General features: G+C 37.2%; 2 protein-coding genes across 2 annotated transcripts; both read right to left on the bottom strand.

Moving 5' to 3' along the window:
- Positions 1-4,205: 4,205 nt before the first annotated feature.
- Positions 4,206-16,882, bottom strand: LOC146753074 (kinesin-like protein KIF20B). Its single transcript, XM_085531083.1, has 16 exons — positions 16,747-16,882; positions 16,286-16,346; positions 15,915-16,040; positions 15,512-15,651; positions 14,160-14,315; positions 13,041-13,231; positions 12,462-12,600; positions 11,610-11,732; positions 11,052-11,213; positions 9,937-10,101; positions 9,183-9,302; positions 7,474-7,674; positions 6,955-7,035; positions 6,101-6,227; positions 5,421-5,563; positions 4,206-4,388 (listed from the first exon to the last, which is right to left on the bottom strand). The coding sequence occupies exons 1-16, from the start codon at positions 16,867-16,869 to the stop codon at positions 4,308-4,310; spliced, it is 2,139 nt and encodes a 712-aa protein (XP_085387209.1). The 5' UTR covers positions 16,870-16,882; the 3' UTR covers positions 4,206-4,307.
- Positions 16,883-17,247: 365 nt separating this feature from the next.
- LOC146753075 (kinesin-like protein KIF20B) lies at positions 17,248-24,225 on the bottom strand. Its single transcript, XM_085531186.1, has 5 exons — positions 23,776-24,225; positions 23,220-23,281; positions 21,506-21,701; positions 17,863-19,066; positions 17,248-17,422 (listed from the first exon to the last, which is right to left on the bottom strand). The coding sequence occupies exons 1-5, from the start codon at positions 23,966-23,968 to the stop codon at positions 17,263-17,265; spliced, it is 1,815 nt and encodes a 604-aa protein (XP_085387312.1). The 5' UTR covers positions 23,969-24,225; the 3' UTR covers positions 17,248-17,262.
- Between the last annotated feature and the right edge of the window lie 61 nt (positions 24,226-24,286).

Consider the following 24,286-nt stretch of genomic DNA (forward strand, 5'->3'; position numbering starts at 1 on the left):
AAGGGAAAGAGATACCTAAGAAAATCTTTTAGGATGTATATTGGCATATCGGAGGGATATTGCTGGGGAACTGGGAGGGACTCTAAGCAAGAACACCCTCATCAAATAATGTAATCATTGGTGGTTAGTATATAAGTTGGAGGACGAGTTAAAATGATCCCAAAACCAGGAAAAAGGATAGGGAAAAGATGTTTAAATATTGTGTTAGATATGGCCTAGAGAGCCACTACAGGAAAAATCAATATTTGGCCAAAATATGGGTCTGATGAAGGTTGGGTTTGTCAGATCTCGAATTTATATGTAAAGAACAAAACCCCTTTTCAAAGGAGGAATCAGAATATGCTGCCTGTTGGATACAAGAAATCAGCCTGTTATTAGTAAAAAGGCCCGGACCAGGAAGGAGAGGAATTAGAAAAAGGAACTAATCAATGGGACCCTCCTGAGAATCTCCCCCCCATATAACCCCAATGTAGCACAAAGGGAGACAGGCGCTGCCCCAGTAAGAGGAAATGGTAAAGCACACAGGGACATTTCACAGAAAAGAGGGGCATGCTGGGCTCAGGAGAGAATTAAAACAATGTAAAAGGGACATAAAAATTTCTCCTTTCCCAGACACTAGCTGTACCAGCACCTCAGTGTACCCCTTATGGGAGGTCCCATTGGGACAAGGACAAATATGCTATGTAAACTCCCCACTCACTAGTGGAGAAATTAGAAATTTTAAGAAGGAAATGAAATCTTTAATTGAAGATTCTATAAGAGTAGCAGAACAATTAGATCAATTTCTGGGGCTTTCAAAACTTTGGTCCCATCAGGACCCCCTGGTAAATATAAAAGTGGGACCTGAGGGGGAAGAAGTTGTGGTTTTAGTTGATACTGGGACAGCTCGTTCATCACTGGCCCGTAAGGTGTCAGGACTCAAATTAACAAATGAGGCCTTAAAGATAACAGGGGTAGAGAGAACCGGGATGACAGTACCACTTTTTGAGAATACTGTATTAAAACTAGGGGATAAAGATGAAATTGGGAATCAAGAAAAACATGAAATAAGGCCATAAAGATAAGGGTGGAACAGCCCAAGGAACTGAATGATATGGATTGCTAAGGGAAAGTTATGTGGTATTAAGGGTGTTTGTGGAAACTGAAAAATTGTACTGTTTGATCTGTGGGTTTTGAAGGGAATGGGACAAACTGCTTTGATGGTATAAGAAAGTGTAATTGCTATTGGTATACAGAAAGTATAATTGAGGGTGTGTCAAAGTGTAACTGAAGGTACAAATAGTGAAATCGTGTACAAAGGAAAAAGGGTTAAAGAGAAAGTGAGTTTATGTGTGCTGGTATGAGAGCAACCCCCTGTATTGTTTCCCCCCCCCCCCCTTGCAAGAACTCTTGGAGTGAGAGAGAGCCGGGTACAGAGACTGTTGCTGTAAGCAGCAAAGGGGGGAGGTGGGGAGGAGGGGGCAATGGAAGTGAGAATAGCCTTCATGTGCAGAGATGTAGGAAACCTGAAATCCCAGTGTTAGCACTGGACACCTGGAGAGAAGGAGGTGAAACTGAAATAGGATGTTAGTAGTTTTTGTAATGATGAGAGTTTGGAAAGTGAGAAAGTTTGGGACAGACACAGGCTGGAGGAGGAAGGACTGGCAAGGTATAACAGGGATGTCAGGACTGAAAAGAGGTGAACGATATGAAAACAAAACTGCTTGACAAACAGATAGTAAGGGAATTGGTGATAATAACAGCTGTTACTGTTGTGGTGCCAGAATAGGGCCGTAGGACCCAGAGATCCCCTCAGGGAGAGGTGGGGGGAGTGGGGGCTTGAAGTGCCCAGGGAGGGCTCCGCCCCACTGAAAGGAAAGCAGTGTGCAAACTGCAACGGGAAATTGCATCTAGGGAAGCAGGATAAAGAGATTTATTTTCTGGTGGATATGGGTGCTTCTTACTACTCATAGATGGCTTTGTAACAGTAATAGAAGCTACTGCCCAACAAGAAAAGGTTTACGGTTTTTTTTTTGATTAATTAAATATAAACTAAGTAGGAATACAGAAATTCTTGTACCTGCCAGGTTGCTCTGGCAAGAAATTTAATAAAACTGGAGCTAAGGGTCCAACAATATTGACTGTTTAAAAACTGTAAGTCTGACATTAGCACAAATGGGGAAAAACAATGTTGTACCCCAGGAGTCACAGCAATATCAAACATGATGCACTTAGGGGTGTGGGCATCAGGGCCAAACATGAAGCCCTGAATAGAAGTTAAAAGCAAGAGATTGCCCAGTCAGGGTAAAGTGGTACCCTATAAGGATACAGAACTGTAGAAGGATAGAAGACTTTCAAGTGCTGTAGTTTGGTACAACACTTGAAGGCAAGTAATAGAATTGTTGAATGCATACACTCAGTGGTGGCAAATCCATGCACTTTATTAACCCAGTTAAGGAATGAATAGGTGGAGTTTACCTTCTGGATTTGAAGGATGTTTCTTCTGCCTGCTTTCTGTATCACGGCTTTACAAGTCGGTGTGCAGGTTTGGAGGAGCTATCCCCCTTGCACCCGGCGCTGCGCAACGCTGGAATAAACATACCTGCTTTACAACCCATCTCTGGATTATAGAGTTTGATTCCGCAAGTCAGCTAAACATTTGTGGTTGGTTTTTCTTTTCCCTAAACAAAGCAACCTGTTTTCTGCACTTGCTGTGCCTTACGAAAATGCACAGAAATTAGGCAAGCCTGAGACTCACCAAACACCACATGTGACATTTTGTAAAAGGTCAGTTTTGCAGCAGAGAACCACATATAATTATACCAAGTGTGCAACTACTTTTCCCATGCAGCAGCAGGCAGCAATGAGGCTGTTCTCATAATAAAAATAACATTTGAAAAGTAGTGTAATTAAGTGTATATCATGATGTACCCAGTAGCAACGAGAGCTCTATTAACAGCTTCTGGAACAAGTAGATCACTCCCATCCCCTGCAATGACTTTGCCTCCAATATCGCATGGCTGATAAATTGCAGTCTTCTGGATATGAAATATTTGCAAGTAATTTGCAAACTGCAGCTAATCAGAACCGTCTTCCATATTGTCACCAACCACTTCAGGCAGCATTGTTCCATTTTGACATCTGGCTATGAGGCATTCATGCACGGCATTCACATACATAGGTCAATAAATAGGAGGGAGGGTGATTTCAAGTACTTATGCTTCCATCAGTTTCTTCTGTGTACCTGTGCAGTAGCTGCCCATCTCACCTGGTAGGTACGAATGCTGTTTTCTACTCCAGGTTAATAAAAGCCTCCATGTTGACATCCACATGAAGATTTGTCCAGCTAACACCATGGAGAAAAGCTTCTAAAAGTCAGTTCAAGTTTTTAATGAGATTGCTGAGCATAAAACCACACGATTCCCATGATTTTTCACAGATTGTTTTCTGCAAACCTGGATCTCACAAGCCTACAAGCAAGGAGAAAGCTTATCGGCACAGCAACAAATAGTACGATTGTGGGTTTTTTTAAATACAATCAGTATATTGTTCTATCACCAGCTGCTTTTAAGGCAATTCACTCCCATCAAACTCTCAAATATTCACCCAAGTCGGCTTTCATCCATGTTTTTACCTCCTGAGCAATTGAATCTATAGGAACTATTGGACTTGGAGACAACACAAGGACATACTGCCAGCTGAGAACCTTTCAGCTAATTCATCCAACAGCATCTAAAGGTTTGAAGCTCACTGAGGGGGAGAACAGTATTTGGGATATTAGAATTCCCCCCAAATGTATTGGGTTTATTTTTCTAAGTTTATTAAGTTAAAGCTGAATTTGCACAAGTGAGGGAAAGCACCTTTCTTCCACACTGAGGAATTGGCACCATCTTCTCTCCAAAGAAAATTCTTTAAAAAGGCCCAAAAATTAAGTATACATAAATATTAATGTGTATTCATGCTCTTCTCTCTGCCAGATTTCTGCTAAGTACACCAGTCACGTGAAAAAAGCAAGCCAGGCCATCCTGAACAAGTACAGTTATTACTGCACAATGGGTAAATAGCAATCAGTCCTAGAGATACTGTTCCTATACAGGGGAGGCAAGACAAAAATAAATAAACCCTTAACCACAATAAAATCCAAACCCAGTTTAAGAAAGCTTGTATTTATTTCAGCCTCAATGGAGTCAGTTTGAACTGTCAGAGAGACACTGTACACATATATACAAATTTAAGAACACAACAGAGTAACTGTTACTGTTTATTAACAACCAGTTTTAATAATACGATAAAAGTATGTCCTGAGAAAGGGGAACAAACACGCTTCTTCAAGGTTTTTTAGCTGTTCTGGATCTCAGCCGTCGCTTGATGATCAGATGATCACTTTCCTTCTTTTGTTCCTCAGATTCCTGAAGAAAACATTTCAAAAGTTACTCATCTTTTCACACAAGACTGACAAGCTCTTCTTGACCCACGCAAACATATTTCTTCCCCTAAATGGATTTCAGAATAGCATTTGCTTATTATATTTTATTCAGAAAACTATGGGATACCGAGATCATTTTAATGCAGCTTAATCACAAGGAACAAATATGGAGAATGTACAAAATCCTGTTTATCTTAAAAAAGCACACACATCTGAGGAAAGCCTGAAGGCAGCTTTCATTTTGAAATACTTGTTTTCAAAAGAGTATTATAATACTTGTTTTGTGAAACATGAAGCGTTCAGAAAACATTTTTAGCCTCAATCCCTGTAGCTATGACTTGCCCAGAATTTCAGTTCTCGGTTCAGTTCCATGTTCTCAGAACTACAGTGAGAGAAGAAATTGTCTCATCTTCTTCATCCTCTAACAAAAAAAATATAACATTTTGGTTTCTGCCCCTATCATTCGTCAAATCATCAAAAAATTCAGAGGGATATTACAGTATGGGCAAATGATCACTATGCTGAACAGAAAAAGGACTCTAATATAATTAAAAGATGCAGTTCCAACAGAGCAAGAATGTTCTTAGCACAATAGCTGCCGACAGAGTCATAAAACTGGCACATCAGATCCTTTGCAAGTTGGCTTAGATCATAGTTTAAGCATACATAGGAGATCATAGTTTAAGCATACCTAAAAAGCTGTCTAAGTTGTGCTCTAGAAAAGCGTGTAGTAGAATAATCCCACTCCGACACACTGAAATTATCTATGATTCCAAATTACAAGACATCTCCGTGATTGCTACATCACCTACTTAGTAAACTGTAAGCCAGCCAAACACAGAGATCTTTGAGGTCAAAATAAAACAGAACAGCAGGAAGACCAACAAGAATGACTTGGTAGAATAAAGAAATACCTCAGTACTTTCAACCTCCTCCTGCAAATAGATGAAACCTCCAGTCTCTTTGGACTCCTTAGTAGTTTATTTTAAGCCAAGACTACAGTATAATCGCTTACCGAAGAAGCAGGTATATCTAGAGGGCCAGAAACGAGAGTGGAATACAGCTTCCTTTTGCATCGTTTTGGCTTGGTCTCTCCTTCTTCGAGACTTTCAGGTTCATTTGATTTAGGAGAACTTACTGCTGACATCAGCTTCTTGGCTAGAAGAAATTTGTTTTGATACATAAACCAATCAACTTACTGGTTTTGTGAGTCTTTAAATCACTGAATGCAAAAAAAGCTTCGTAACAAACTTGGTTTATGAATGACACGTAAAATTTAAGTGAAAATACTCAGAAATTGTATTTGTTCATCGAGGTTCTTTATTGCTTCTATAGCTGAAAATGTTTATAGGTTCAGGTACGGCAGCTTAAAGCACGCATTAAAATGGAGTATGAAAGACAATCATGGCTCAGAAGTCACTGGAAGTCAGAAACTTCAGCAGGAGTTAAACAACAGGCCTAACTTTCGTGCTGACAGAAGCAGAAGACAGAACCAACTTTCTCTGTATACTTGTAGGTTTTCACAAATGTAATAATGAATCTCTGAAGAGACGAATAAATGCATTTACTTCATAAATCAAAGGACAACTTAACATGGCAGACAAGTCTAAGAACACATACATTAATAGCCTACAGCAGAAACAAGCCATTCTACAATGTCTAGAAAACATGGAATAAAACTTATTCTACACCAACCTTTAGAGTGTATAATAGAAGGAGAGCTTTGAATAAAATCTCCAACTTTTTGCAGTGTTTCATCCTTCTTTTTAGTCAGTCTTGAAGCATGTACTCGCTTTCTCAGGAAGTAGTCTTTTCCGGATTTCTGTTCAACAGAGATGTGAACATGTGAAACAAGAGCATTGTTTAAACTTCATTTTAGTTCAACGTTATTTTAAGTTGACATTTTGAGCTTTACTACTGACACCTCTGTTCATTATGCTGATGATACCACAACGGCAAGTAATGTAGACAATTTTATACCCTTTAGGGAGTTGTCAAAATCTCAGCTATTTCAAGGCATACGTTTCTTACAGTTTCTTAATAAGGCAGTAGTTTCTTTAAAAGTAGCTCCCAAGCTGTGGAGTTGTTTCTTACATAAGCTGTTCTAATTACATAAAATAAACAAACATACAAAACAGAAGACAACAGATGGGAAAAATCTACTACTCATACTCTGACCATGCCAAGGATACTGCTATCACATGTGAACATCTGTTTTTAATAACTGCCATGCATATTAATGATATGAACCTTAGTTTAATACAAGGGCTTCACTTACAAAAGCACACGATAATACACTAAAGCTTCTCTTCCCAACTATTCAGTGTGCAATATCCTTCCCTCCAAATCATTACACAGTATAGCCATGACACGCTCTGGGGACAGACTGACTTGCCCTTTGGTTAGCTTATGAATTTAATAGGAAGAGCTCATAAGCATGTAAGATTCCCATTCAGGTATACACATAAGGATAAGACACTGCTTATTTCGTGTGACCACACAATTACAGGAAGTCCCAAGCTAGCTTCAAAACTAGAACAAAAACCAACCATTTTCTCGTCACTTGCAGAGGGTGAATTAAAAGCCATGACACATTTTGTATTTTTCGTGTTCTCACTTTTCACAAAATCCTGGGAAAATAAGACAAGTTTCAGCCATGATTCTTTTGGAAAGAACAATTGATGTCACAAAAGTGAACACTTTAAACACTTTTGCTAATAGTAGGGAAGTATCTGCTAGTGGTAACTATTCCACTGTAAATCAAATAATAAATAAGCATTCAATTATAAAAACAGGACATTAAGATATCAGTATTAGACATCTCATGATGTCTAAAAAGCTGATTTATGTCTACAGGTTTCAAAGAAAATACACAATGGAGTTAAGAGAAATTCCCTTCTCTTAAACCATTATCACTGAGCTTGGCTATTAGTTTTGTTCATTAAAGCAGTTCATTGATTAAATTCTTCAACTACTTTACTGAGGTAGAAATAGCATTTTTTTAATGCTTAAATGAGAATGGTAAAAAGGCATCAGATATTTTGTTTTCTGTTGGGTCTAGGTCATACCTCATCCATGTCATCACTTCTTTTCTTTTTTGCCTTAGGCATTTTCACTCCTAAAGGTATCATGCTGCCGTGCTGCTTTATCTCCGTCTTATCAGGTTGCAGAGGTGTCAGTGGGATTTCCAGCTCCGGTTTTGGGAACCGACTAGTTTTGCCATTTTCTGCGGACACTCCAGAAGAGTCGAGGACAGTTTCCAAATGCTCCTGATAGCACAGAAGAATTTTAAGTGCAAGTGTTAAGGTAGCCATGAGATTAAAAAGCTATAAAGCATCTGGAAAAGGATATGTAAGCATTCGATTTTCCTGCTGTAAGAACACTTGTAACAGAAGGAGTCTATTTCAGTTACAGCAGAGTTTTACCCTTCTTTCCTAGAACTTGTTACATTTAAAATTATTTCCAATCTATGATCCCAAAAAGAGTTCTCCATGTTAAACTGAGCCTGATACTTTACAAGTCATTTTTTCACAAGGGCACAGACAACTACACTTTTTTTAAATAGAGAGTGGTGGTAGAACTGACACGATTTTCTTCATCTCAACTCTGCTGTGTCAGAACTGGGCAGGAACAGGAGCATTTGATTCAAGTGTTCGATTAACTTCCAGCTTAATCTTAGGGAATTTGCCCTTCCTCTTCTACACTAGAGATGTTATTTACATAAGTAAGGTCCAGCTGGCAAGGTGCAAGCCCAGTACAAGTCATTAAAGAACTCCATTGCTATCTTTTCCCTGGAGAGAATACAGACATTCAAGCAATGACACCGTACTTAAGCTGAAGGCTATCATGTACCTGCTCATGGTCAAATGGCAGCAAATGCACAGCTAAGTGACAGGGAAATGTCAGTATGCATTTCCCCAGCAGCACTTACTGTCCACAATCCACCCAATCCTGTTTTTTTCAACAGGAACAACAAAGTCAGAACTGAGATCACCTGGACTCCTCCTTCTCTATGGCAGGAATTCAGCTAGCATATCAAAAATGAGTTCAGATGCTGGTTGAACACATGGAAGACAGGCTGTTGGGGACATCAGAAAATGGTAGATGGCTGCTTTTACTGCTGCTAATAACTAGCAAACTCCAGTGTCCCAAACACAGACTAGCAGCTTTTACTACTTACACTGTTCTGACCCCCTGAGGGGAGTCTTCTTCCTCTCAAAAAGTTACCAAAGATTGTAGAAAGACAAAAAGTAGTCAGAGCCACTTTATCAGGCTCTGCTAAGAATCTGAATGGAGTATCACCACCCACTGTATTTCCAAGAATTAAGTTGGTTAATAAATACTTTGTTTTTAAAATATATGTAACTGCTATTTTATGAAAGTTAGCAATTAAAAACTTATATAGGAATGGTTAACATCAACTGCTAACAAAACAATATCCAGAAATCCTGCAGAGGAAGAAAATAAGTTCAATTTGCTGTGCCCGTTTCAGTGGCTCCATGAATTTTTTCCAAGTAACTTATCTAATCATGAGCCACTTCATAAGCATTAACATGAGGAGAGTTTTCAACAGCACCTGACAAAAATTCATCACACAATTGTTTCAACAGCTTTTATTCCTATCAAAGGCTATAAAAACAGGTGATCTGATCACCTTGAAAGAGATAAATAAATTAAAACTTGGGAATTGTTTAGAGAACATGAGATCTTTTCCTACTCATTCCTTATCAAAAGCAATACAATCACAACATTTTCAGATCTGAAGTTTCATACTAACCTCAGATTCATTTAATGAAGTGAGGCTCCTAGTACATGGAGGTGACAAATAATTGTCTTCAGCTTTGCATCTTAATGGAATACTTTCTCCAGTTTTAGTTTTGCTTTGTTGTTTCCTAGGCTGTAAATATTTTAAAGGAGTAAAGATTAGGCTATGCATTAGACCTCCAAAATATCTCGAGTTTTCTAAAGTTACAGTGTAAAACCTCAAGCTCAGACGCCACATGAACACGTAAGCTGAAACACAGCACAAGTGTGGGAAGGTAGTAACATCTATTCATTGTGTGATCTTCAGATACACACTACTGGGTCTCACTAACAGTCTCAGGCAGGATTCTACCTCCAAAAGAGAGAAAGCGAGACATTATTTAGGGACAAAATCTGTAACGCTGGTCGTTTTGTCATCCATTCCCCCCATACTCTGCACGCTCACAGCTGCTATGTTAGAACACCAAAGGCTAAACCTCTGCCTAATCTTCAGCATCCACATACAAATACATGGAAAACTGCATGGAAAAGTTCCATAATGTACACAGAGAGATGGTGTTCTAGTAAATAAAATAGTTTTGAGAAGATAAGAGCTCATGTTTGAGTGGAAGACAAAAAGAACCAACAAGTACTCATCACTGAATATGTAGTTAAAGGACTATATGCTAAGAAAAATGATTCTAGCTCCAGTATCTCCTAGGAAAACAGAAGAACAAAAAGGGGTTAACAAGATGTTAAGTACTGACTTTCTATAAATATAATCATACCTTTTCATTTTCAGAGTCATTCCTTCTACTTTGTCTTTCTTCAAGTAAAGGTATTTCTGGCAAACACTGAGGGCTACTGTGGTTAATGCGTTGTTTTAATTCCTTTATAAAGTCATCTTTGTCAGCCAGTTCTTTTCTTAACACTTCTATCACAGTTGCATTATCCTAATAAACAGTAAAAACTGCTGAGTTGTGGGATTGGCAAAAGGAATTAACACACACAAGCAGTATTGCAATTACTTAGTAGCATCAGTTTTAGAATTGCAGGCTAGAACACTTAACTATTCAAGAACAGTAACATTTCACGGATTTGTACGGTCACTGTTACAAGTGCAGTAGTCACAGAATTGCCTGGGAAGTTGTAATACAATATATTTTGATTCTTCTATTTTACTTATGTGCTTCAGCCTTCATCTCCCTTAAGATATAATAACCCGAGCTTTTATTTGTTCCCAAATCCTCGGTACTGTAAGAAAGTCGGCAGTTGTAGGGGAAGTTTTGCTATGAGAACATCTTTCTTCTCAGAGAAAGTGAATCCAAACATTCTCAAAAGAGCACAACTCATTTAGTCTTCTGTTTAGCTTCTGAAATTCTATGCTATGGCTTAGATTGGCTATCCTGATTAAAAGCTGGATGTTGAAATAAGAAATGCAACTTCCAGAGATCATCCCCCCTCTGCTTTTTGATGCTTCCCTTAATCTCTCTCCACGTCCCCTTCTGTCTTTTCATGCCATTGTAGATACTACCTCAGAGAAAGCAAAGAAAGTAAGAAACCTGAGACAGAACTACCATCTGAGTATTGAGCCTAGCTTGGGTTCCGGAAATGCTGTGAATTATCAGAAAAAGCTACAGATGTCCAGTCTGACTGTAGGATCATAAGCATCAAACTGACATCTGCTTATCTGAACTACTGAAAAAATTGAAATTTTAGTAATTAACAGAAATTCTGTTTCTGAAGAACAAAAATAAAAGCTGGTGCTTTTTTTGGTTAGTTGCACATGATGTCAATACGACAGTGTTCAAGAACAGAACCACACCCAGAATAAAAAGAGCAGGTACAGGAGTTTTACAGAATTTATGGGTAGCTAAGCAGGTAGGAGGAAAGGAGAGCTGACCTTGCTTGAATCCATTAAGGCAGATTGTCTCAGTTCTGCTATTTCTGTCTCTTTTTGTATGGCATTAGAAGACAAAGTTTTGAGCTGTTCTTCCAAAGCTTCTACTAACTGATCTCTCTCCTCACGCCACTTTTGAAGATTATGGTCCTTTTCCTCCAGCTCCTATATTTCATGTTGAAAGAAAAGCATACACAGTAGAAACAAGCAGAATCTTTAAGACAGCCTAGAATTAATAAGTTTTTCATTTAGCATAAATAAGGACTCAAGCTGATAAAAAGAGTTTATGGTAAGACATTTCAATTAACATATCGTGATGTCACTCAACAAGATCAGGTTACATGCATGTATTACATATGTATTTACTATGCAGATTATTGTATTGAAAACAATCTGCCAGTGCTCTGCAGTGACTAATTATTTGAATATCTTTCATGGTCTACCACTAATTTCAGTTGGCCACTTTCATTTTGCTCTATTTTTTTTCTTTTTTGACCTTTTCCCTGTTGCTTGGAAAACCTGCATCATTCATTTAATAAAAATTAAGAGCAAGTAAAATACCTGTTTAAGTTGTTGGATAGTATAGTCTTTATAATCCAGCTCATCCTTAAACTGGTTATTAATCCTTTCAAGTTCTTCCATCTTGTTCCTGAGGGATTCCTCCACAGAACGCATTGTGGACACCTGTAATGTAAGCACAGCTCACGGTTCATTAAAAGACTTCTGTAATCCAACCTGGCCAAATACTTCTTTGTTAAATAAAGAGGAATTCACAAACAAGTGCTGAGTAGGAAAACGACAGCAAGTGCAAGGTTACCAAGGAAGACATGAATTCATTTTTAAGCTTCAATTTTCCACCCCAAGCACACCCAATAAACTTTCAGACTAAGATCCTGCAAAATGGGTTTTAAAATATCTACTTGTTTAATAATTAAATTTTAACTATTAACATCACTGAAGCTGAAATTGAAGAAAAAAAATATACATGCTTATATTAAAGAGCCTCTGGAAATTAGTCTATTTCTCTTCAAGTAAATAGCATTCTTCTTCCCAGTTATCAGCGTTTTTTCACAAGACTTAGGTTTTAGGCTTTGGAGTTACCACGGATACCAATGGCAAGTCACCAGTAACGTAGAGATAATAACAAGTCCCCTCCAGAGGCAGATTAGCTATTCTCTTCACAAACCTTATTCCAGACTACCAACCAACTTTACTTTCCTCTGTTCATTATCTATGCGAAACCATGTTTTAACTTCTGGTCCCCTCTAGAGCTTCAATGGCAACTTTACCTAAGATTTGCTGCTAGCCACACTAGTGTGAAATTTCCAGCTTCATAGTTAAAGTTTGAGAAGTTTTAACAGCAGAAAGCCAAGCATAATCTTACAGAAAAAAATATCTCATTTGACTACAAACCTTGCTTTGTACTTGCTGAATTTGTTTCTCAGCATCAGAATGTTTGTCTTTTAGATCTGCATACTCTTCTTCTTTCCTCTGCAAATCTTTTTTCAGATTCAGTACAAGGGCAGAACTCTCAGAAAGAATATTTTCTAGCCTTTTGTTAAAAATAAAGACACAAAGAACATTACTGTTACACATCTCATGGAAACAGCAATTACAGCTTCATCCATGCCCTGCCTGTTGGTTTCTATTTGTAAATAGGCTCTTAAATCTATCCAGACCAGTGACAAGATTTAAACAATTACTTTTGAATTTCAGCTTGCTTCTCATAATCAGATTCTGAAGCAATAAATTATTCAGATGCTATTCTGAGGGATGTACAACAAAACCACCAGAAATCCCCATATTATTCTTTATTTCCTTGCACACTCCTGTTTTCCCTTGGAACTCAAGTAGCATACCAAAGCATCCTAAAGTAGTAGTTTGGCCATTGATAAGCATGCAGATGCATTAAGTCGAAGGGATGTTCCCATTAACTATTTTTAACTCTAGTTCATTCTCAAAGGGCTCTAAGTTAACTCAGTGGTTACTTACGATTCTATACGTTGCACTTTCTCCATTTCACTCTTTTCCTTTTCCCGAAGAGAGTGTTTCATCTGCTCCAAGCTTTCATTTAAAGCCAAACTTCTGAGCTGTTCTTCCAAAGCTTCTACTAACTGATCTCTCTCCTCACGCCACTTTTGAAGATTACGGTCCTTTTCCTCCAGCTGGGCAACAAGTCTTTCCTAAAAGAAGAACAGATGAACAGTGAACATCACCTACTACACACTGAACTGTTCTAACACTTCGGTAGTTAGCACCGTTTTACAGTCTTAGTAAATGTATGATCTCTTCAAGATCCACAGGAGCTCTAGAACTAGTTGCACTACAAACTTACAGAAGCAAAACCATGCTTCTATTAGACAACCTACATTACTCTCCTTGTTAAAAAATATTAGTATTATTTAAGAACTTCAATTTGCTCATTTAATGATTACTAATGAGCTTTAGGAAAATAAAGTCACAAAGTGATAATAATACTAAGCTCCTCACATCTTTCTATGCTGCTTGCAGGTCCAGAAAGTCGGGACTAACTACTTCCAGATGTAAAAAAAGCTTTGCAGAATGTACAGATTCACAAGTTTAAGAAGTTACATGACAAGAGCCCAGCAAACAGCTCAAGTAACTCTAGTGACTTTGTTATCAGTCACTATTTGGAAAGTGATAAAGGAGCAAAACTGTGGCCGTTTGACCAAGTATTTTTATTCAGTATCTGGAGAGAAGTTTGTGGGGTTTCTTTAGAAACTCAATTGCCTTTTCTTCCTTATAAAGGCTTAATGGACTTCTGCTTTGCAGAAAAGAGAACAAACAAAAGCTATTGTACAAAATACTTTCTTAACCTCATTAAATAGTGATCTATTTTTCAACTGTAATTTTCTTATTGATGTCCCACATACATGACATTTCATTATGCACTTATGAAAGATCTTTCTTTTTGTGGCCCCCCCATTCCTTCCTTTTCCAAATCAAGCAGTTCTCATATGGGCTTTGCCGCATAAGAAAGCAAGGGGACTTGGACAAGCTGCTCTTATGCACCCTTACTCTTAATACTTGGTATGTAGTTGTCTCCAAACTACAGGCACCAGACAACTCTGCCAGGACCTCATCACTTACGATTTCTGCTTGTTGCTTTCCATAATGTTGTCGGTCCTCAGCAAATTGTTTCATTTCTTTGTTGCGAAGATTCTCAGCTTCTTTTATCTGATTTAGGAGCTCTTCTTTCTCCTCCAGCCACTTTTTTCTATCAGTTTGATACTTAGTCTCACTTTCCTGTTTCAAAGAAACCAAAAATGAAATAGTGAGTCATTAAGGAATAAAAGTCTTAAAAACCAGGTCATCATTAAATAGACTTGTTTCTGCAAGATAACAGAAACATTAGCAGTTTTTACTACAGAATATTCCCAAAGGCAGGTATTGGATAATCATTAGTTCTTTTCCATTAAAAAATAATCATTTCCAGTATTTCTTATTCAGACTGGAGAGCCTCCATAAAACATCTATTTTTCTTTATAAATGTTCACACAAGCTTTACAGAACTTACACCAAAAGTCAGTATAAGAAAAACTCTTTTAACTTAAAAACTTCTAACACTTTACGCTGCCTTGCAGCAGTTGTAGAAAAACTTGCAGCTCCTTCAGGGTTGAAAGACAAAGAAAAGCAACACAGTTTACACTGTAGGAGTAGTCTCCTTTCCTATCAAACCTACTGGCAGACATTCTCATATATAGGACAGAGCACCTGAGAAACTGCTTGGAAAAAATAAAAGTCTTTTAACCAAGGAAAATTAGTAGACCCGCAGCCCAACAAAAAAGGCTTCCTGGTGATAAACTTAGATGATGATTTCGATAGCTTATATTAGTTGCCCAAGCAACTAACAGAAAACAGTTTTGACAAACACACCGTAAGTTACAATTTGCTTTGAGTTAGTATTCCTTTCTTGCAAACAACAATTGTATAAGTATACTCTGCTTATAGCACATTGACGTGGTATAGAATGAAGCAATGAATGTTCAACTTTCCCCTCTTCTTGAAAAAGGGAATTGGCTCTGCACATTAAAAAAAATATCATGAATAAGCTTACTCAAGGTGAAGGAGGAAAGAAGTTCAGAGCCATTCCACTAACAGAGTGGATGGAACCTATTGTATACTCACTTAGAAAACTCCCACTGCCAGCCCATTACTTTTATTTAAAAAAACAAACAAACAACAACAACAAAAAATAACATCAGATGGGATAAGACAACTAACTGTTCAGAGGCCAGCAAAAGAAGCACTGCTCATGGCAGCATAATGTAGGGAAGGCTACACTTCCTATACTATGGGGGCATCAGTGATGCCATTCTTAACGTACCACAAAAAAGCTGCACCTGGTCCCTATTGCATGTTGCACTGCAGCTTTTACAGGAAGTTTCTGTAATCAATATAACAGTTTACTTTATCAAGTTACAACTTTGAAGTTAAGTTACCTCCAGCTCTTTTTGCAGCTTTATTAATTCTGTATTGTTTTCATTCAAATTTGCCTCATCACTTTCGTTGTTCTTTTGCTGCCAGTCACCATTGCTCTGGTATTCCAGCTCACTGTATTTCTGTTTCCATGCAATCAGTTCTACTCAATACACAAAATGAGGTTAGATAGCATATCATTTCAAATATATATTTGAAATACCACACCAATGACTTTTTACTAAAGCCGCTTTGGTTTTATCTGCTACAGACATAAAGAAATAACAGAAGCCTTTAACTACAAGAGATTTGTTGTTTACTATGGAACGTTAATGCCTAAGTAACAGTCACATGAAAATGGAAGTGGCTATCACAGTACGTCTAAACCCCTTTTGCATCCCCGCTCCCTTTCCCTGGAAAGATTACCTGAAGCTAATTTTTGGTTCTCTTCTAACTGAGCTTGAAGCATTTCATCTTGTTCAAGCTGCATTTCCTCTTGTTCTTCTAATGCCATCCGCATAACTTCAATTGTTCTATCCCTTGCACACAGATCTGAAGGTTTGAAAATTTACAGATGAACTCCCTACTAGCTCCCATTATTCTCAAATCAAGATTCTCCCATGAGCAAAAGTTCTTTTAAAAGAAATAGAGCATCTCCATTGAAATATTTACATACAAATATATGCAGACATGTTTTAAAATCGAAACACAGAAGACTCAAAGTCATTAGCAATGTGACAACGTTTACACGGATATTACACACACACACACACACACACACACAAATAATGGCTGACCGTCACATAGTTGGTCATAGTCTTTGGAGATATCTTCCATCCTCTCAGTTTCCACCAGCTCCTATATTTCATGTTGAAAGAAAAGCATACACAGTAAAAACAAGCAGAATATTTAAGACAGCCTAGAATTAATAAGTTTTTCATATAGCATAAATAAGGACTCAAGCTGATAAAAAGAGTTTATGGTAAGACATTTCAATTAACATATTGTGATGTCACTCAACAAGATCAGGTTATATGCATGTATTACATATGTATTTACTATGCAGATTATTGTATTAAAAGCAATCTGCCAGTGCTCTGTAGTGACTAATTATTTGAATATCTTTCATGGTCTACCACTAATTTCAGTTGGTCACTTTCATTTTGCTCCAATTTTTTTTTTTTTTTTTTGACCTTTTCCCTGTTGCTTGGAAAACCTGCATCATTCATTTAATAAAAAAAAAGAGCAAGAAAAATACCTGCTTAAGTTGTTGGATATAGAAGTCTTTATAATCCAGCTCATCCTTAAAATAGTTAATAACCCTTTCAAGTTCATACGTCTTGATCCTGAGGGATTCCTCCACAGAACGCATCGTGGACATGTAAGCACAGCTCACGGTTCATTAAAAGACTTCTGTAATCCAACCTGGCCAAATACTTCTTTGTTAAATAAAGAGGAATTCACAAACAAGTGCTGAGTAGGAAAACGACAGCAAGTGCAAGGTTACCAAGGAAGACATGAATTCATTTTTAAGCTTCAATTTTCCACCCCAAGCACACCCAATAAACTTTCAGACTAAGATCCTGCAAAATGGGTTTTAAAATATCTTCTTGTTTAATAATTAAATTTTAACTATTAACATCACTGAAGCTGAAATTGAAGAAAAAAAATATACATGCTTATATTAAAGAGCCTCTGGAAATTAGTCTATTTCTCTTCAAGTAAATAGCATTCTTCTTCCCAGTTATCAGCGTTTTTTCACAAGACTTAGGTTTTAGGCTTTGGAGTTACAAACCTCGCTTTGTACTTGCTGAATTTGTTTCTCGGCATCAGAAAGTTTGTCCTTTAGATCTGCATACTCTTCTTCTTTCCTCTGCAAATCTTTTCTCAAATTCAGTACAAGGGCAGAACTCTCAGAAAGAATATTTTCTAGCCTTTTGTTAAAAATAAAGACACAAAGAACATTACTGTTACACATCTCATGGAAACAGCAATTACAGCTTCATCCATGCCCTGCCTGTTGGTTTCTATTTGTAAATAGGCTCTTAAATCTATCCAGACCAGTGACAAGATTTAAACAATTACTTTTGAATTTCAGCTTGCTTCTCATAATCAGATTCTGAAGCAATAAATTATTCAGATGCTATTCTGAGGGATATACAACAAAACCACCAGAAATCCCCATATTATTCTTCATTTCCTTGTACACTCCTGTTTTCCCTTGGAACTCAAGTAGCATACCAAAGCATCCTAAAGTAGTAGTTTGGCCATTGATAAGCATGCAGATGCATTAAGTCGAAGGGATGTTCCCATTAACTATTTTTAACTCTAGTTCATTCTCAAAGGGCTCTAAGTTAACTCAGTGGTTACTTACGATTCTATACGTTGCACTTTCTCCATTTCACTCTTTTCCTTTTCCCGAAGAGAGTGTTTCATCTGCTCCAAGCTGTTTTTCAGCTGCATAACTTCTTGAATCAGATTTGCTTCTTTGCTACTTAACTCTTCAACCTTTTTGTCTGCATTTGCAGACTTCTCCTGCAGAGTTGCTGTAACTGTCTCTAGATTAACAATAATAGATTCTTTTTCTTTAAGTAATTCATTGAGTTTTGACACATTGTCTTCCATTGTCTTGGAAGCCTCCAGGCGATATTCAAGCTCTCTTATTTTTACCTCACAGTTGGCAACTTCCTCCTGAAATTGTGCAATCACTCTCTGATCTTCTGCAGTCTTTTCTTCAATGTCCTGAGTTTTCTTTTCTATTTGCTCATGTAACTGATTCACAAGATCATCTTCCTGACTAGTGTGAGTTGTAATCTCACATAGCTTCATTGCAAGTTGACGATTATGATTTTCAGCATTATTCAGTTCCGCCTTTAGGTTTTCATTGTCTTGAAGCAGTGCTTTGATGTGCTGACTTTTTTGTGAGGAAACATCAACAATATTTCTGCATACTTCCCAAATCCTTTCAAGACTATAGTTAAAGGAGAGGTCCTGCACAAGATCTGAGATGGAAGAAGTCTGTGACTGAATGCATGCAGAACTAATTTGAGATGTCCCTGTCTCATCTTTTTCAGAGTCTGAGGAATCCTTTACACTGACAAAGTCAGTACCGATGGCGTGAAACTCTAAGTGACATTTGTATAATTCATCTAATTTGGTCCGCATTTCTTTTACTTGTGACACTTTATCAATTATATATTCTTTGGCAACTTCTATGTTGTTAGTTAGTTGGGCATTTTTGTCTTCTAGTGTCATATTTATAGATTTCTGTTCATCCAGTTCAGAAGCAATTTCCCGATAGTCAGCTTGACCCTGCAGAATTTGTTCACGGAGGGCATCAGCTGTTTCTTCAGAAAAAGAAAGCTCAATACGCAGGCTTGTTACCTGCTTACTGAAATCTTCTTTTTTATTTTGTTCTCTTCTGCATTGTTCTTCAAGCACAGTTAAATGATGTTCCAAGATTTCAGTTCTTTCCCTCAGTGCTAGTACTTCCTTTCGGTACGCGGAGCACTTTCGTTTCATGTGTTCAATTGTCCTTTGCTCTACAGTGTTCTTTTTCTTTCTCTCATTTACAACTACTGTAAAACAAACAAACAAACAAACCAAAAAAAAAAGGGGAAAAGGAATGTAGCTCAGATTGATTAAAATCATTATTACATAGCAGTTCACAACACCAAGTAGCAACTTCTAAGTGAAACACTGTCGTAATATGCAAGCCATACCCTCACATCACATAGTATTTGATACTAGTGAAGGAATTAAAGTCCTCTGAACACGTAATCAGGTGCCTCATATTTCTATACAGAATTAACAGCAAAAGGTTTTCAGTCTGGAAGAACACTTTTACCATGGCACTACTCAAACCTTCAACTCCACACCAGTAGAAAATCTAATTAGATTTAAGAAACATGGGAACGAGATAGATAATTCACAGCTATATTCTTTCTATCTTCCGTGCTTCAGCAATCCCTATAAGGCAGCCAAGAATCACTCCATCTACATCTAAATGATAGATAAACAGTTCTCTAAGAAATTTCATTCAAACTCACAGTCCTCTTACTTTCAAAAGAAAGATAAAACTCTGGACAAGTTGATCACTTAAGTGTTGATATCTGTCTCTCTTATTCAGTTGATCTCTAAACAAAATATGAGGATTCCTACTTCTGTCCACACTTACTCTTTTGCATATAAAGTTCACTCATAAAGTTGTACAAATTTGCAGATTCAAGTTTCCATAAATATTCCATTAGCTTGGGGCTGTTTTTTTCTTTAACTGGTGAGCAATTAGCTAAAATCACATGCATTTTCTTTCTATCAAAAGCGACTTCTGCTGTATTTCATCATTGCTTTAGAATCCAGTTATGTCCATTCCATAATATGCATACTTTAAGTATTAAAAAAAATAAATATAAGTCAAGACTTACTAGGGATTTGGTCACCACAACAATATATTCAATGGTGATTCTTGTACACTCCTTTTATTACTACAATGAAGAATTTTATAGTGCCCGCGTGCAGCCTGCATTACATACAGATTCACATGTACTGCATGGAAACAGCCTCTTAACTCATCTAAGGAGTTTTATATACAGCCCTCAACTGATTTAAAAGTCATACTGAAGAAACAGCAGTGGCATATTCCACCCCAAACCAGGTTTTGGGTTTTGACTGCTCACCCAGCAACACTAGTGAGGGGAATATGATTTATAAGTAATCTAAACACTTTATGCTGAAAACAACAAGCAAGCACTAAAGCAAGATAAATAAGACTAGGGAGAAGATGTGTAATGTTCAGTCTAGAAGCTCCTTACACAGGAAGTAGGGAAAAAGCATTAATACAGAGCATAGGAAACAAGACCTAAAAGCTCAGAGAATGGTTTAAATACCCTGAACTTTAAGCTGAGATAACCTAGCATCTCCTAAAACACTTTTGCTCGTGCTACTTATATAACTAATTCTACAAAAGAACCAGCACAACATACCTGTGCTCATTGTTCTACTGTGTATATTTAACATAGCTAAAGAATATATATTAAGAGTTTTTTGAAATTGGACGCTATTAATACTCACAAATAGAATAAAATTTTAACATGATTGAATACTCAGTACTTCTTAACAGAAAACTTCATGCTGATATTGTGACTATCAGCTACCCATTTTAATTCCTATGTGGAACATTGCTGTCATTAATTTTTAAATGAGAGCTTTGGTCATATGATTATAACAAACCCACTACTATTTGGAGTATGGAGGAGTCCACATCCCTCCCTCAGTCTCTGGTAAGATGCTTATATGTGATGCCATTCAGTGGTCACATTAGGATTCAATATTTATGCCAAATAAAGGCAGCAGGGACAAATCATCCAAGAACAGCATCTCATCCAAAGAAGGCCTTGACTTTCTCCCTTGCACATATTTTGCAAGAGGAATACAAGAAAGGAAGGGAATACAGCTAAGTTTTAGATTTTCCCATCTACATTGTATATGCCTTCCGTAATTCTAGGAACACTGATGCTCAGCTGTGCCCAGAAGTGAAGTTAAATGCATCAGAGCTTATCCAAACCATTTTGCTCAAATATTGCCCATGAGCGAGCAATTAGCAGGTCGTCAACAATTTTGATAGTTGCTTCAGGAAAAACAAAACAAACAAACAAAAAAAAGCACTTGAGCAGCTGATGCTACTCAGAAGATCAGCAACAGCAGTTGAAACAATCCTAAAGAAACTGCTTTAAAACTATTACCAAATCTGCAAGTGCATCAACAGATGAGGAAAAAGCAGCAAAAAGGAAAAAAATAGTGCAAAAAACTTTTATTCTTAAGCATTCAAAAATGAACAGCATAGGACCTTCTGAAAAAGGGATATTTACATAACAGTTACTTCTATTTACAGTTTAACACAGTGGCTTTTCTCCTTATACCATAAGGTACGCGCCTCACAGCCTTTTGCTTCCTATCCGGAATAGGAAGCAATTTATTGTTTTGGAAGACACCCTGTTCAAGGATGGAAGAAACTATACCTTTCTTTGGAGGTGGCTCTTCCACAGTAGGCTTATCTTCGTCAGTACTGTGCTTTCTTCCCACTTCCAACTCAGTTTTCTCTTGTTTCAGTGCTTTAACTGAAAGCACTGAAAATTGGCTGCTTTCAGTTCCTTTATTAGTGTTCTCTTCTGCCGGTTCTGCTTTAATGGTAGTTAAATGGTAGGTAGTCTTTTCCTGTATTGATATAAGATCAGTTACATTGAAGCTTAACAAAAGGAGCACTTAAGTCTCAGTAATCTTTTGTAGGCAAATATTTACACAAAACCATACAGCTAAAATATTTACCCAGTGACTCTATAGACATCAGTTACAAATCTCAATAGCAGACAGAACAAGTACACCTTCAGATAATGACAAGTGCAATACTTGGTAGAGTATACAAGGGAAAGCAAGAGCCTAGCAGGTTACAAAGTAAAAGACTTGCACACAATCAAGAGTTTACCAGTTTATCAAAGAATTTCCTGTTTCCAAGAAGTCAACAAAATTACAAACATGGTCAAAGAGCAAACGGTCAGCTCTCATACAAGTTCATCACATCACACTTCTGCTAAGCTGCTAAAGTCACTTTCATCGTGACAGATATAATCCAACCTTAAAGCTTAGTCAGCTCTGTCACGCATATTTTAGATTGTGTCCTTGACCACAAGTGAAGCTTCCTTACTTACAAGATGACGATTGTTAAGCCATGCTGGCACTGCCAAGGACTGATTATTCATCTTTAGTAACTTACGAAAAGAAAAGCTTCAGAAGTGTTCAGGCCACACAATCTCACAGATAGAGTTGGAGCCTTGTTCTTGGAAGAAGTAATAGGTGAGGACATGACTACTCATCACAGTCAGCTTTAATACCATGGAAATACTAAGTTGCAGTGATGCAGACAGTCAAAGACTAAGAAGGGTCAAGTTGCTAAGCTTACAAGGTTAGAGATCTGAGTGACAGAATTAACTATAAATGTTTTCAGAGCTACTTCAGGCTACCAAACATCAAAAAATGAACAAAAACCACCAGAAGTGGTATGCACGCATACTTAATCAAGCTAGTCTTCACATATTCAGTAGCTCGCAGTACATTAGTCAGGATAAAGTTTTATGAACTGCATAGAACGTGGAGATATCCTGACCATTCCTACTCGTACTTCCAACTCTACTCAACATACTTTTACTGTTGCTCTTCCTCTGATGTAGGAGTGTGAGGCAGGAGTTAGTGGAACACGCTGATATTTTTGTTGTTTGTGTTAACAACAACTACCTTCAGATAAATTTGAATTGTTTACAATTTCAAGCGAGTTCCAGCTACATACAGAAAAATCAGTTTTCCAAAAATGTGTTGATTACAAGCATAGAATTAGTGTTTTTCTTTTTTTGTATAAGGATACGGAGATGTGTAAAACTCACATAATCTTTTACTTTTTCTTCTAAATGAGATTTTAAGTCTTGTAGCTCTGTAATAATGTCATCTTTCTGCACCTTGATTGAGATTGGAAATAAAAAATAAAAAAAATTCAGTCATCAGTTTCTAATGTAGTGTTAAGTAGCTGAATTACACAATGCATTAAAGGCAAATTCAGTTAAGCTAAGCTCGGTAAGAAATCTATTAATGGAGCCTACTGGAATAGCATTTTAAGCTACCACAAGTTGGTATTAATTAATTAATTAATTAAAACAATTTTACACAACATCTTGATAAAGTTACCTCAGTTGCTTCTTTAAGTTGCTCAACAGACTCATCTAATTTAATCATCTGCATTTCAAAGTCTGTAACACACAGAAAAGGTTGTATTACATAAGTAGCCAATAGATAATTTATTAAGTAAGCAATTTTTCCAGATATTCTAATGTTTAGGTAGCTTTTGAACAGATTAATTAATTTGCATGTGGTCTTCACTTATTGGGAGTGATTCAAAAGTTTTCTATATTTCTTGGAACGAAAACATTGCATCAACAAGACATAAAGAAGAGTAGAGATTACAATATAAAAGTAAAAATCAAGATATAGACATTTAACCCCATACTTACGAAAGCGTAAAGCTGCTAGTTGCAGTTTAAAGGAGAGGGGGAAAAAAGAAAAGAAATAACCAAAAACCGTGGAATTGCTGAACCTGAATATACACAAGGAACAAACTATCATTTATCTACAGGCTATGGTTCCAAAGGTAGAACATCTCCTCTAATTCCTACTCAAACTGGTTATTTCTATTTTAGATTAATGAACTATTTCTGTCTTCTACCTTTCACATTGCATAACTCACCTTTGCTCTTCTGCATCAGCTCTTCTTCAGTTTTAAGTAGTTTGGTGTTTTTCTCTGTTAGCTCTTCTTTGGTCTCCATCAGTTCAAAGTTAGTTTTCTCCAGCTGCTTTTCAAACCAGCCAATATCTTCCTTTGGGTCCCCCAGGGATACAATGGAACTATGTGCTGCCTCAGCTTGCTCTTTAATATCCATGACATCATAATGCACAGAATCAAGAATGCCCTCAGTATCAACACAGGTGTCAGGCACTATGCTATGTTCTCCACCCTGAAACGTAATTTATAATCAGTTAAAACTGCTGAATAGCTGACTACATAATAGCTGTTATTTCTACAGATAGTCTGGATAGCCACTATGAAGACAGCCATACAAGAAGTTTTTAATTTCAGCTTCAAAACCCACCTCACAAATTCACATACAACATGACAGTGATTCATATGGGGGGAAGATAAGTGGCATTCTAGTAACTGCTAATATATTTTATAGTATTTGATGTTTGGTCACTACTTA

Source organism: Coturnix japonica, unplaced genomic scaffold (assembly GCF_054131305.1).
Source record: "Coturnix japonica strain WE unplaced genomic scaffold, WE-NBRP24 Scf040, whole genome shotgun sequence".
Lineage (NCBI taxonomy): Eukaryota > Metazoa > Chordata > Aves > Galliformes > Phasianidae > Coturnix > Coturnix japonica.

Excerpts from the sequence above, each read along its gene's own strand:
- LOC146753074 (XM_085531083.1), bottom strand. The coding sequence starts at position 16,869 with ATGTCCACGATGCGTTCTGTGGAGGAATCCCTCAGGATCAAGACGTAT. Across the intron at positions 7,675-9,182 it reads CTTCATTAAATGAATCTGAG|GAGCATTTGGAAACTGTCCT; the intron begins GTTAGTATGAAA and ends CTGTGCTATCAG. Across the intron at positions 7,036-7,473 it reads GAAGTGATGACATGGATGAG|GATTTTGTGAAAAGTGAGAA; the intron begins GTATGACCTAGA and ends TTATTTTCCCAG.
- LOC146753075 (XM_085531186.1), bottom strand. The coding sequence starts at position 23,968 with ATGGATATTAAAGAGCAAGCTGAGGCAGCACATAGTTCCATTGTATCC. Across the intron at positions 23,282-23,775 it reads GCTGATGCAGAAGAGCAAAG|ACTTTGAAATGCAGATGATT; the intron begins GTGAGTTATGCA and ends TGTGTGTTACAG. Across the intron at positions 19,067-21,505 it reads AGAGCCACCTCCAAAGAAAG|TAGTTGTAAATGAGAGAAAG; the intron begins GTATAGTTTCTT and ends TTTGTTTTACAG.